This window comes from Wasmannia auropunctata, unplaced genomic scaffold, assembly GCF_000956235.1.
Source record: "Wasmannia auropunctata unplaced genomic scaffold, wasmannia.A_1.0 LD336078.1, whole genome shotgun sequence".
Classification (NCBI taxonomy): Eukaryota; Metazoa; Arthropoda; class Insecta; order Hymenoptera; family Formicidae; genus Wasmannia; species Wasmannia auropunctata.
Window position 1 is genome coordinate 4,022,188 of NW_012026812.1, and position 11,265 is coordinate 4,033,452.

The 11,265-nt window shown below is 33.2% G+C and overlaps 5 protein-coding genes across 6 annotated transcripts in view; 2 read left to right on the forward strand and 3 right to left on the reverse strand.

Annotated features, from left to right (window-relative positions):
- LOC105449006 overlaps positions 1-197 on the reverse strand; it is a 1,273-nt gene extending 1,076 nt beyond the window's left edge. The window contains exon 1 of the mRNA XM_011687960.1: positions 8-197. Coding sequence (XP_011686262.1) covers positions 8-130 — 123 coding nt within the window. The 5' untranslated portion in view covers positions 131-197. The remainder of the gene's footprint in view (positions 1-7) is intronic.
- A 1,470-nt stretch (positions 198-1,667) lies between these two features.
- On the forward strand, positions 1,668-5,122 carry LOC105449007. Its single transcript, XM_011687961.1, has 5 exons — positions 1,668-1,860; positions 2,304-2,429; positions 2,915-3,927; positions 4,230-4,401; positions 4,611-5,122. Exons 1-5 carry the CDS (start codon positions 1,714-1,716, stop codon positions 4,725-4,727), a joined length of 1,575 nt encoding a protein of 524 aa, XP_011686263.1. The 5' UTR covers positions 1,668-1,713; the 3' UTR covers positions 4,728-5,122.
- A 258-nt stretch (positions 5,123-5,380) lies between these two features.
- On the forward strand, positions 5,381-8,108 carry LOC105449009 (heparan sulfate 2-O-sulfotransferase 1). Its single transcript, XM_011687964.1, has 7 exons — positions 5,381-5,750; positions 5,843-6,069; positions 6,474-6,559; positions 6,635-6,773; positions 6,866-6,963; positions 7,415-7,572; positions 7,696-8,108. Exons 1-7 carry the CDS (start codon positions 5,636-5,638, stop codon positions 7,905-7,907), a joined length of 1,035 nt encoding a protein of 344 aa, XP_011686266.1. The 5' UTR covers positions 5,381-5,635; the 3' UTR covers positions 7,908-8,108.
- On the reverse strand, positions 7,617-9,931 carry LOC105449008 (N-terminal Xaa-Pro-Lys N-methyltransferase 1). 2 transcript variants are annotated; one of them, XM_011687963.1, is made up of 5 exons: positions 9,551-9,931; positions 8,864-9,050; positions 8,533-8,641; positions 8,240-8,462; positions 7,617-7,743 (listed from the first exon to the last, which is right to left on the reverse strand). In XM_011687963.1, exons 1-5 carry the CDS (start codon positions 9,719-9,721, stop codon positions 7,732-7,734), a joined length of 702 nt encoding a protein of 233 aa, XP_011686265.1. In that variant the 5' UTR covers positions 9,722-9,931; the 3' UTR covers positions 7,617-7,731. The 2 variants fall into 2 exon arrangements, with proteins under 2 accessions (XP_011686265.1, XP_011686264.1); XM_011687962.1 differs by lacking the exon at positions 7,617-7,743 and having other exon boundaries at positions 8,180-8,462.
- A 187-nt stretch (positions 9,932-10,118) lies between these two features.
- Positions 10,119-11,265, reverse strand: part of LOC105449010 (nuclear cap-binding protein subunit 1) — a 5,744-nt gene continuing 4,597 nt past the window's right edge. The window contains 2 exon segments of the mRNA XM_011687965.1: positions 10,119-10,350; positions 10,862-10,975. Coding sequence (XP_011686267.1) covers positions 10,237-10,350; positions 10,862-10,975 — 228 coding nt within the window. The 3' untranslated portion in view covers positions 10,119-10,236.

Consider the following 11,265-nt stretch of genomic DNA (forward strand, 5'->3'; position numbering starts at 1 on the left):
ATTATACCGTATTATTTATTTCCGCTGCGCAGGTTCCAGGTTGTAGAGGAATCAGGTGGACAGGTTTATTAGCTTCATCAGCTTCAACAACAATAACAGCAATTATAGCAATTAAAATTATAGCTTTCATTTTTGACTTATTGCGTATAATGTACTGATTATATAATCATCTACTGACACAGATTTCGTTGTCTGACTAATTTATAGGAAAATTCTTATCAACAATAAAGTATATCGGATACATAAAATAGAAAACGTGAAACTTTTAATTTTTTAGTTATAATAAAGTATATCAAGCATCGTGAGATGCGCAGTAGTTTCAAAAATATCTGTCAATAAATGTTTTCTTATCAACGGTGCATCATATTTTAATAAGTACATAACATTGCTATATTTATAATGTTTTTCAGCGGTAGCAGATAAGTTAAGTCGAAACATGTACCGCGTACATTCATCTTAAATTTGTTTGTATTATAAAATTAATAAATGCTGTCATCTTCGTTATAATTTGGCCTTGTTAGTTTGGCCTAACTTCATTAAATTTTTTATTTATATAGATTTATATGTATTGTGGGAATTCCTTGCAATCGTATAAATATACGATATACGCAAAATATGCAATACGTACGCGCGTGATTGTTTTTATCTGCTGCCGTTGAAAAACATCAAATATAGCAATATATATGTTACGTACTTATTAAAATATGATGCACGGTTGATAAGAAAATCATAATTACATTTATTGACACATATTTTTGAAACTACTGCGCATCTCACGATGCTTGATATACTTTATTATAACTAAAAAATTAAAAGCTTCACGTTTTCTATTTTATGTAGCTGATATACTTTATATATTGTTGATATAAATTTTCCTATAAATCAGTCAGACAACGAAAACTGTGTCAATAGATGATTATATAGTCAGTATATTATATACGCAATAAGTAAAAAATGAAAGCTATAATTTTAATTGCTATAATTGCTGTTATTGTTGTTGAAGCTGATTTTCCATCTGGACCCTGCGCACATGAAATATCTTATATTGTATAATAAAATTATTTTGTTAATATTCTAAACAATACTTATTAAAATAAAACGATATATACTATCTCATATATACTATATGTAAAATGCATATAAATTGATTGGATTGTTCATTTAAAAATTAATTATTAGACTTATTACACATGAAATTGCTTATTATTTTCAAAAGGACATTTATTGTAAAGGACATTTATTTATTGACATTTATCTCAGCGGAGATTTATTGAATTCATTCTCCCGCTGCACTTATAGCGCGCGCGCATTCGAATCCCACTTAGCAGAGACTCAAACCCCATTTAGCGAAGATTCGAACCGGATATTTTTAGGGTGCCGTCCCATGGCAGAGATTTTTCATGTAACGCGTATCGCGTAACCAATCGGAAGCATTACGCGTTTTCTGATACGCAAAATTTATTTCCATATGTCCCATGATACGTAAAAAAATTAGATAGCGTACATGATAGCCAATTATATCCAATAAAAATTACAAAGGTCGCAATTCATAGATTACGCGCATTTATAATATACTCCATATGGGACATATGGGAAATAAATTTTGCGTAACAGAGAAAACATTGTTGATTTGGTAGCACTGCGAGAATAGTGAGAATATTCCGCTGATCCACCGCACGGCGCACCGCGCACACCGCACGACACTGTTACAAAATGGCAGGCGACAAGATTGTTGATTGTACACAAAACGGCAACAGCGAGAAAATAAGCGAGAATGGTGACTTGAGTCTCAGTCTGAATCTGGAGGATGATTTCGTTGAGTCGATCGAATACGTTCCTTGCCCCGAATTTCAATTCTCGGTAAGCCGATTTCCGTTGTAACTTTCTCTTTTTTTTTTCTTTCGATCATATCACCGTATTTTGCCAACGTTTCGTGTTAACGTACGATTTTGCACTGATAATCGAGCATCGTGTATGATTTTGAGGTAAAGACGAGCATATTAAACGCACTTATATCTGTATTTATCCGTAAATTATTTCTCTGTGCGACGTGTTTATCGATTTAATAATTACCTATATGACTTGGTTAACTGTTAAGGTAATCATTTCGTTCCGTTATAGATATTATCATTTATTTGTTATAAGTGACATATATATTTGTCGATAATAGATTGACTAAACTTAAATTTTGATGTCATTTCATAATTTTCCTTTCATTATATTAAGACTCCATAAATTTTTATGCATATATATATATATACATATACACATGCATATATTATATGTAAGTTTTTAATTTACAGACAACGGCATGTTATATTTGCAATGGATATTATGGACCATGTTTTGAAGAACCAGTCTGTGCGACGTGTCATGCATTTCTATTCCCAAATGATGTCGATCTACTCCAGGTGCCAATTTTCAGTGAGGTACAATATACATGATACAATTTGATTTTGCAAACTTATTTTATCTAATTTAACATAATAATAATAATGTATATTATGCTAAATTAGATTAGACCTTATATATCTATATATATATATAGATATATAAAATATGTTAGTAAATTACTGGCAAGCATATATTATTTTTAACTTAAATGTTAATAAATAATTAGTATCAATAATCAATATCTATTAAAATATTAACCTTTTTATATTGAAAATTACAAAAATTACAAAAACACTATGAAAATCAAGTCTATGAATTATTTATGATTTATTAAGAATAGAGAACTTTTGGGAGATAAAATATTTTATGAGCATGAAATTTAGTAACAGCACTATTCCAAGATATATTACCATTGATAACAGATTTTATCACGAAATTTTTCTAGGCATACTACCTAAGAGAATGAATGTTCACGTTATTAATATTAATGCTAATCTTGTATGTGTGCTTTTTTAAACAGAAAACGGATGACGAAGATTCGGGAAATGACGAGCCGACTGATTTATACTATAATCACGAGAGGAGAACTAGTCAGCAGCAGCAAAATTCTCCGCAGAGCGTCAATCCTAACATCCCAAACGCACAGCAGAATCCACTCAATCATAACGCGAACGTTTCGCGCCGTTGTTACGCGCAGCATCAAAACGCGGCGCCTCAGTGCAATTATCACGTGCTCCAGAGCAATTCGAATAGCAATTCCGTTGACAAGTGTGTAGCAGCGTTTGCGCGAAACCGGACGAGGGGCGACTGCGACCATCTAAACTGCGCCAGTTGGAATCGAGATGAAATCGCACAGGAGAGAAGGATGATAGAGGAAAGTTTCCGAATGCCGGAGATGTTCGAGCCTAGGTACGACGTCGTGCAGTATCATTGGAACTACAGGGCGTACGACAGGGAGGACGCGGGTGAGCCGTCGCGGCCGTACAATCTGTCGGAGCGGCTGGAGATACTGTCGAATCACAAACATATTGAGCACGAGCCCATCAACGAACCGGGTTTAGTGGAAAGATTGCCGCCCGAGGTGCTGCTCGCCATCTTCTCGCATCTCGACGACATCAGTCTGTGGTCGGCAGCGAATGTCTGTCGACGATGGTGCGGCCTACTGTCGACGCACGTCACGCAGCTGCAATGGAAACAGCATGTGAAATTACGCTGGCCTCTGTACAAACCCATCGGCTGCATCAAGAATTGGTACAAGGTGTACGATTATCTGGCCTCCTCGGCACCATGTCGGACATGCTTGGCGCAGACCTCTCTGCGATCAGAATGGAGGCCGCCCAGAATGGAGGAGAATTCTTGGCGGAGAAACAGGTTACGTAGCGAGCTCAAAAGCTTGAGGATTGATCCACCGGAAGGCATTGAGGCGATGCCTCTCGATCATATGTGCTGCCATTGGCAAGCCACTATCACGGGACCAGTGGGAAGTCCGTACGAGGGAGGATTGTTTTATCTATATCTACAAGTACCGTTTAGGTATACATTAAACTTGCTCGTTTACAGCATTTCATCTTTCTAATAAAATCTCTGAGAAAGTGTTAAAATTCAATTGTAAAATTGAATTAAAATTTGACTGTAAAAATATCTCAAAAATTAAAAAACTTAAATAGATTGCGATATAAAAACTAGAGCTTCATTTTTTAAATTACTTTTTACTAAATTTTGATGGGCATAAAAACTCTAATGGGCTCAATTGTCGCATAAAAAATTCCGACAATTCTCCTTACAGACTGCGTTATATATCAATATTCTACGTAATGTATATATACTTTTTACAGTTATCCTATGTGCCCGCCTGTAGTGAGATTTCTAACGAAAATACTTCACCCGAACGTATCGAGGCACGGAGACGTTGGTATTGACTCGATACATCACAATTGGTCGCTAGCTCTCACGATATCTAAAGTTCTTATCAGTGTACAAAGTCTGCTTACGGATCCGTACTGTCAAGTAAGTGTATCATTTTGGAATCAATCTATTCGATAAAAATATTTAATAAAACATTTGCCTTAATTATTTATTTCAATTTTTAAAAATTTTCAAATTAATCTATAAATCGATATCATATATTAATGTGTATTTATATCGATATCGAGAATTATCAAGACTAGCAATGATATATTTGAATTATTACTGATGTTTGATTGTGTTATTAACAGGTTTGTATGGAACCAGAACTAGGAGAGATGTACATGAACGATCGCGAGAAGTTCGAAGAAGTAGCGAGGGCGTGGACGTGGAGGTATGCAATGCACGATGTCATAACGCCGCTCTAGTGCACCGGAATGTATAAATCGCGATTAATCCGGTGTAATTAATGTATACCTAGATACTAATTAGTAGACCGTAGATATCACATAAGCGTATTTAATAAATTGATAATGATTTGTGATACATTGTGCTAAAAAAAAAAAAACGAACAGATCTACTGAAAACGACTGTGTATTTATAGGAAATATTGTTAATCATGATCATGTATTAGCGAGATCAAATTCGAACCTTTTTTACCCCAAAGTTCATTACAAAATGTATACATTAATATTCTTAATGTTGTTATTTCAATCGTTGCAATTCCTATAAAATAATCATCAATTAAAGGATTCCTTGGAAAAATATTGTATCCAATATTTTTTAAATTTTACAGGAAATAATAAAAATGTTAGCCAATGCACAAGCAACGTTTTTCTAAGGATCCCTTCAATAATTACAATACAATAATATATTATTTAATATAATATATATATATATATAATTTAATATATATTATATTCTCTTATACAGTAAATGTTTAATCCTCTTAGCTTTCTTTTGACAAAAAATACAATTATACCACTGCATTTGCCACTCTCGTGTTTTTCTCTGTGCAGCCATCGTAGATATGTATGTATGTATGTATGTACATACATAGGTACATACATACCTGTTTCGCGTGATTTTCTAACCTAAAATACGCTCTATCGCCTCTGTCGTACAGTTCGACAGGCTCAACAGCTGTCAACGGCTGTCAACATTGACGTATAAAGATCGACGTGCGTTTTATGAAGGAGAGTCCGGCATTCGGGAAAAGAGGAAGGATACCTCGCGCGGGCGCCTGGTATACATTTCGAGCTCGCGCGACTCGGCTTCGGACACGGCACGCTCGCGGGCGGCCGACGCGGGGTGATAGGTATGATTTGAGCGTAAGATGATATTGCGGAACTTACCATTCGCGCAATGGGTTCTGATCCTGATCCTCGTCGTCGTGATAGTCTATCTGCGGCTGCGATTGAACGACCTAGAGGAGAGTTACAAAACACTCCGTATGTATATTCCGATATAACCTCAAACGCGCAACCCCGAGATTCACCGCAAAAGTTGAGCGGGAATGTGACTACGGATTTTTCCTCTCTAGATGAAGTCGTCGCGCGAATCGATGCCAGGAATGACTACGGGCGCGCTGAAGCGCGAGGAGGTAACGAGGATGATCTGGAGGACGTCGTTATGATATACAACAGAGTGCCGAAGACCGCATCCACCAGTTTTATGGGATTGGTTTATGACCTGTGCAAGCAGAACAAGTATCATGTGCTACACATCAACGTGACAAATAACATGCACACTCTTACGTTCGCTAATCAGGTGTGTAAAGGAACACTCACGTTAGGAGCAGAAAAGTAAAATTCGTTAGCACCGATCACAAGTTACATTAATAACTATCAGTATGTTCTGCTTCCATAATTCTGAGAAAATGCTTGAACAGGAATTTTAAAAAGTGAAAAAAATTATATCTTTTTTATTAGTAAATACTATGTAAAGCAATGGAACGGCAGAAAATCAGAAACTAGCAGTTCTCTGCTTTTCTGCTCCTTATGTTTACTAAGATACATGTTAGAGTAGTATAAAAGTACATCTGAACATAAGAAAATAAGTCTGCGTTTCAGTTCTGTTTGCTATATATTTTTTTTTACAAAGCCCAAATATGTGATATTTTATGATGGATGTTATCAGTTAACACAGATATGTACAGTCTTAATAATATACAGGTTCAATTTGCAAATAACATTTCAAACTGGAACAGTATAAAACCAGCGTTTTACCATGGACACATGGCATTTTTAAATTTTGGAAAGTAAGTACGGCAAGGTTTCTCTTCCAGGAAGGTAAAATAAATATTCATTTTACTTAATACATTCTTATTTTCCAGATTTGGTACTAAACGTATGCCTTTGTACATAAATTTGCTGAGGAAACCTTTAGACAGATTTATATCATATTATTACTTCTTAAGATACGGAGATAATTTTAGACCTCATGTTATAAGGAAGAAACATGGAGATACAAAGGTTTGTACATTTATCCGAAGATAATATAAGCACATATATATATATATATATATATATATATGAATAATTTTTTCTCAAATTATTTTGTCTAGACATTTGACGAGTGTATAAATAGTGGTCAACCTGACTGTGATCCTAATAACATGTGGCTGCAGATTCCATTTATATGTGGCCACGATCCAGCTTGTTGGTAAATTTTCTTCTTTTTACAATAGTTTTAAAAATAAAACATTTTAAATGAAATACTAAAATTGATTTTTACAATAAAAAAATTTTTTAATTAATAAAAAAAATCATATTTATTTTCACATAATTAATATTGTCAAATTGTCATAACTGTGAACATAGTTTATTTCGTTTTTGGTTATGAATAATTCATTTTCAAATATAGTTATATTTAATAAATAACGAAATGAAAGGAGAGTTTTCGATATATTTTACAAGTCGATTTTATGGATTATTTTATTGAAACATATTTCCATTTTAATATATTTGGCAAGAATTTTATTGTATATTGTTTCTGAATTCACAATTTCGCATAGTTACAATTTGAAATAGTAAGTGAATAGGAGTCTTTTAACTGGACGTTAAGATATACAATAATTATTATCAGCGCTTTACCGCGATATTGTTTTTTCAAGGGAAATTGGCAATAGCTGGGCATTAGAGGAAGCCAAACGAAATCTACAAAGGTATTACTTTCTTATCGGAGTGACGGAAGAGTTAAACGAGTTCGTAGAAGTACTAGAGATTGTACTACCACGATTTTTCAAAGGGGCATACAACCTCTTCTTACATAGTAAGTGTTCGTAAAAATTAATAAATTATCTTTTTCGAATAAAGAAGAAATAATTTCGTTTATTATATTATCACAGTTAAAACAATATATCAGAAGACGTTGATTTTTTTCTTTGATTTTTAGACAACAAGTCACACCTACGTCAAACTACGCAGAAACTCAACCCATTACCTGAAACAGTGGACAAGATCCAGCAATCGGTTGTGTGGAAGATGGAAAATGAATTCTATAATTTCGCTTTAGAACATTTTCATGCTGTGAAAAGACGACTCATAAATGCTTCCCCTCAAGATGCAAATCAGCGTTTTATGTACGAAAAGATACGGCCAAAGTAAACTACTTTTTTACATAGGATTTTACTCTTGAATAACGCAATAATGCAATCGACTGTGAAATGTGTATTTATTGTAATTATCAGCGAGGTAATTTTTGTATGAAATGAATTTATAGAATTTATGTTAATATTTATTTTCTTTCTACATACGAAATGTGCAATGTAAGAGCTTTCTTTTCGATGTTGTTCGTCTTAAAAAAAATTGTTTTTTAATGAAACTAAAATAATTTAAGAAAATTATAAAAATTAAATAAAATAATTTAGACATCTACCTAAGAGTGTAAGAAATTAGAAATTTTATTCGTATATTACGCATTATTGACTTTGATTTACTTGACTTGTTGGTCTAAGGGCAAACATATAAACTGGATATAAACCGCGTGGGAATTTCGTCTGCTGTTGTTCCTTAATAATAATAAGGTCAGCCTTTTCAAATAAAGATAGCAAACTTTTCATTGGTCTCGTTACGGAAGAGTCTTCCTTATCAATTTCTATTTTATTTGAAGTTGTGATATTTTCTTTCACCACGAGCACACCGTTGTCTTTCAAGCCCAATCTGTAAATCCAACTGATGAGAAACAGAACACTTTGTGCTTCCTCTATGATAAAGTGAAAATAAAACTTACGAGCATTTTCTGAAAAATTCTATTAAATCGTCGTCTTCCAAATGCCCCAATACCCATTGACACCATATAAGATCGTACTTATTTGCCGTAGGACAGAAATTTTGCAATCCTTAAAAGAGATGAGCATATTTATATAATGTATCATGCCAAGTCTCAATCTTATATTGATTTCTACCAATGCAGATTAACTTTAATCTTGGTTTAATTTACTCTTTAAGTATCCTTTTCTAATTCTTAGCATAGAATTTAGAAAAAGATAAAAAACAGTGTAGCAAACCGAGATTAAAGTTAATCTGTATTAGTAGAAAAAGGTATTAGATAAATTTATTACCAATAGGATAATATTGACCGATTCTCGATGAACAATTCTCCAGGGAAATCTTCGCTACTTCTAAAAACTTCGAGTTTTGTTCAACAAGGTCTATATGTTTGAAAAATTTCAATAATAAATTCTTCGTAATTCTACCGATACCAGCACCGCAATCTAGGGCAAACGCTTTAGAAGGTGGATTTTCTAACTAAAACAGAACAATATATTTTCAGACACATCTCATTTCTTTCTACATGAACACACTTTCTAAATAAGTAATTTATTACAATTCTTAATGTCCATTTTTAATGTAGATTAACTTTTTTTTAATAATATAATTAATCTTGGTTTAACACTAACTTTTTAGTCCTTTTCTAGTCCTAGGAATAGAAAAATATAAACAGTAAATTAAATCGAGATTAAAGGTAAATTATGTTGATAAAAATGGACATTATATATATGTAAACTGATTTCCCCAATATTTTGATCTGAATTATTTCAATACAAATATAAAAGTATTCCATGCAAATTAAGAGACACGCTATATATTTCTTTCTATTTTATATCAACTAATTTTCAATCAGATTAAGAATATTGAACATTTAATTTAGAGAATTTATATAATTCATTTTAATTTTTTATCAAACGTGCAAATGTAGAGATAGATTTGCGAAATGTATTGATAGGTTAGGCTGGAACAATATATACCTCAAAAAGAGATTTTAAGAAGAGCGTGGAGCCCTTTATGTCAGTCTGCGAGATGAATCCGAAGCCACCAAGCATCCCGTCCACCGTTGGCGGGATGCGGTCCCAATATTTCGCGGCAGCGGTGTAAAATTCGCCCTGACACGCGGTCGCGACATACTGCGGCTCTTGCATTTTCGCACACTGCGGTCTGCGGTTTTCACAAATAAGTCCGCATTTTATTAGTATGATTCTCTTTACGATGTTTCTCACGTTTTCATCACGATCAACATAAGCACGATTTAGGACACGTAACAAAAACTGTAACTTGCTGTAACCGTGACCTTTAGCAAAAGACTCGATGTTTTGGGAGGTTGGATTTGAAAGGAAAAAGATACATGATGTATTTATTGACATTTGACATAAGCGATTCTCGAAATCTACGACGAAAATCGAAACTTTGGATTCAGTCGAATTATCGCAATATAATTTTTTTAGCTATTTAAGAATTTCTAAGTTTTAATGGTAAAGTTACAAATTAAATTAATTCTTAAGATTCAGGAGTGTAATTAGACGAGAGGTGATGCAAATAAAAATTTCAAGAAATGTACTTTATTGCAACTTAGCTTACTGATTTAAATGTACTTTGATGTAGCTTAATTTATATAAATGTACTCTGATATAAATACATTATTTATGTATATTTTATTTTATGCTCGCAGAGAAACAAATTGATGAAATACGTCCAAAATATGAGGATCGAGGTCTGGAGTGAAAAGTAAAGTTTCCAACGTTGATGAATACTTTTGTACTTGCTCTTGATGCTGTAAAATAGATATGCATATGTAATAAATGTCTTCCAATAATAATAGACAATATAACATATACATATATATATTATTTATATACATGGACGTTCACAGGAGGGAGGGCAGAAGGGGCATTTGCCCCCCTCCCTCGAATCAGACAAATACAAGAAAATTCAGAATTTACTCTGATTTTTACAAATAATAAATATATTTGTCAAATGTGAGAGAGCTTAAGTACAACACAGATACACAATGTTCAGACATTTGTTCCTCGCGGTAGTTTGTACTAAAAATTTGGATCATGCAAACAAATGTCTATGTATAACAAATGTCCGAATGTTGTGTACCTGTGTTGTACTTAAGCTCTCTCACATTTGACAAACATATTTATTATTTGTAAAAATGAGAGCAAATTCTGAATTTTCTTGTACTTGTCTGATTCCTCTGATTATTATATATATATATATATTTTTTTTTCCGTATATTGAACATTATATCATATAATAATAATCAATTTATAACTCACAGACAAGAAAACTTGTTGCAATCTTCCAATAGTCCATTTATACCAATGCGTATTACAATCAATTCCATCAGTGTCGCAGCGAACTAAATGTTCTGATAGGATCATTATAAATCGCTAAAATCACAAAAAAAGAGATAAATAAATTAATATATTACAATTATATAAATCTTATCTAAAATAGGAATTTAGAAATTCTTTCATATTGTATCGATGAAAATACGACATTCGCGGACTGTTTATATAAGTGATACACGCTTTTGTACCTGAAATATAATGAGGAATAAATTTTTCTGATCTGCTTGCGCGGCTTCCAACTTTTCTTCCATTCGTTCTACTACGTCCTCCGATGGTCTCTCTCTATTTCTCTCCTTATTAGTGTCCTCCTCGTCCGAAGAGGAACCCGA

What these genes read in the sequence shown, in the direction of transcription:
- LOC105449007 (XM_011687961.1), top strand. Translation starts at nt 1,714, where the DNA reads ATGGCAGGCGACAAGATTGTTGATTGTACACAAAACGGCAACAGCGAG. An exon ending in TATCTACAAGTACCGTTTAG is followed by an intron (nt 3,928 to 4,229) that starts GTATACATTAAA and finishes TACTTTTTACAG; the next exon opens with TTATCCTATGTGCCCGCCTG. An exon ending in TTACGGATCCGTACTGTCAA is followed by an intron (nt 4,402 to 4,610) that starts GTAAGTGTATCA and finishes TGTTATTAACAG; the next exon opens with GTTTGTATGGAACCAGAACT.
- LOC105449009 (XM_011687964.1), top strand. Translation starts at nt 5,636, where the DNA reads ATGATATTGCGGAACTTACCATTCGCGCAATGGGTTCTGATCCTGATC. An exon ending in GGAGAGTTACAAAACACTCC is followed by an intron (nt 5,751 to 5,842) that starts GTATGTATATTC and finishes TTTCCTCTCTAG; the next exon opens with ATGAAGTCGTCGCGCGAATC. An exon ending in ATACAACCTCTTCTTACATA is followed by an intron (nt 7,573 to 7,695) that starts GTAAGTGTTCGT and finishes TTTGATTTTTAG; the next exon opens with ACAACAAGTCACACCTACGT.
- LOC105449008 (XM_011687962.1), bottom strand. Translation starts at nt 9,721, where the DNA reads ATGCAAGAGCCGCAGTATGTCGCGACCGCGTGTCAGGGCGAATTTTAC. An exon ending in CGGTCAATATTATCCTATTG is followed by an intron (nt 8,642 to 8,863) that starts GTAATAAATTTA and finishes ATCTCTTTTAAG; the next exon opens with GATTGCAAAATTTCTGTCCT. An exon ending in GAATTTTTCAGAAAATGCTC is followed by an intron (nt 8,463 to 8,532) that starts GTAAGTTTTATT and finishes TTGGATTTACAG; the next exon opens with ATTGGGCTTGAAAGACAACG.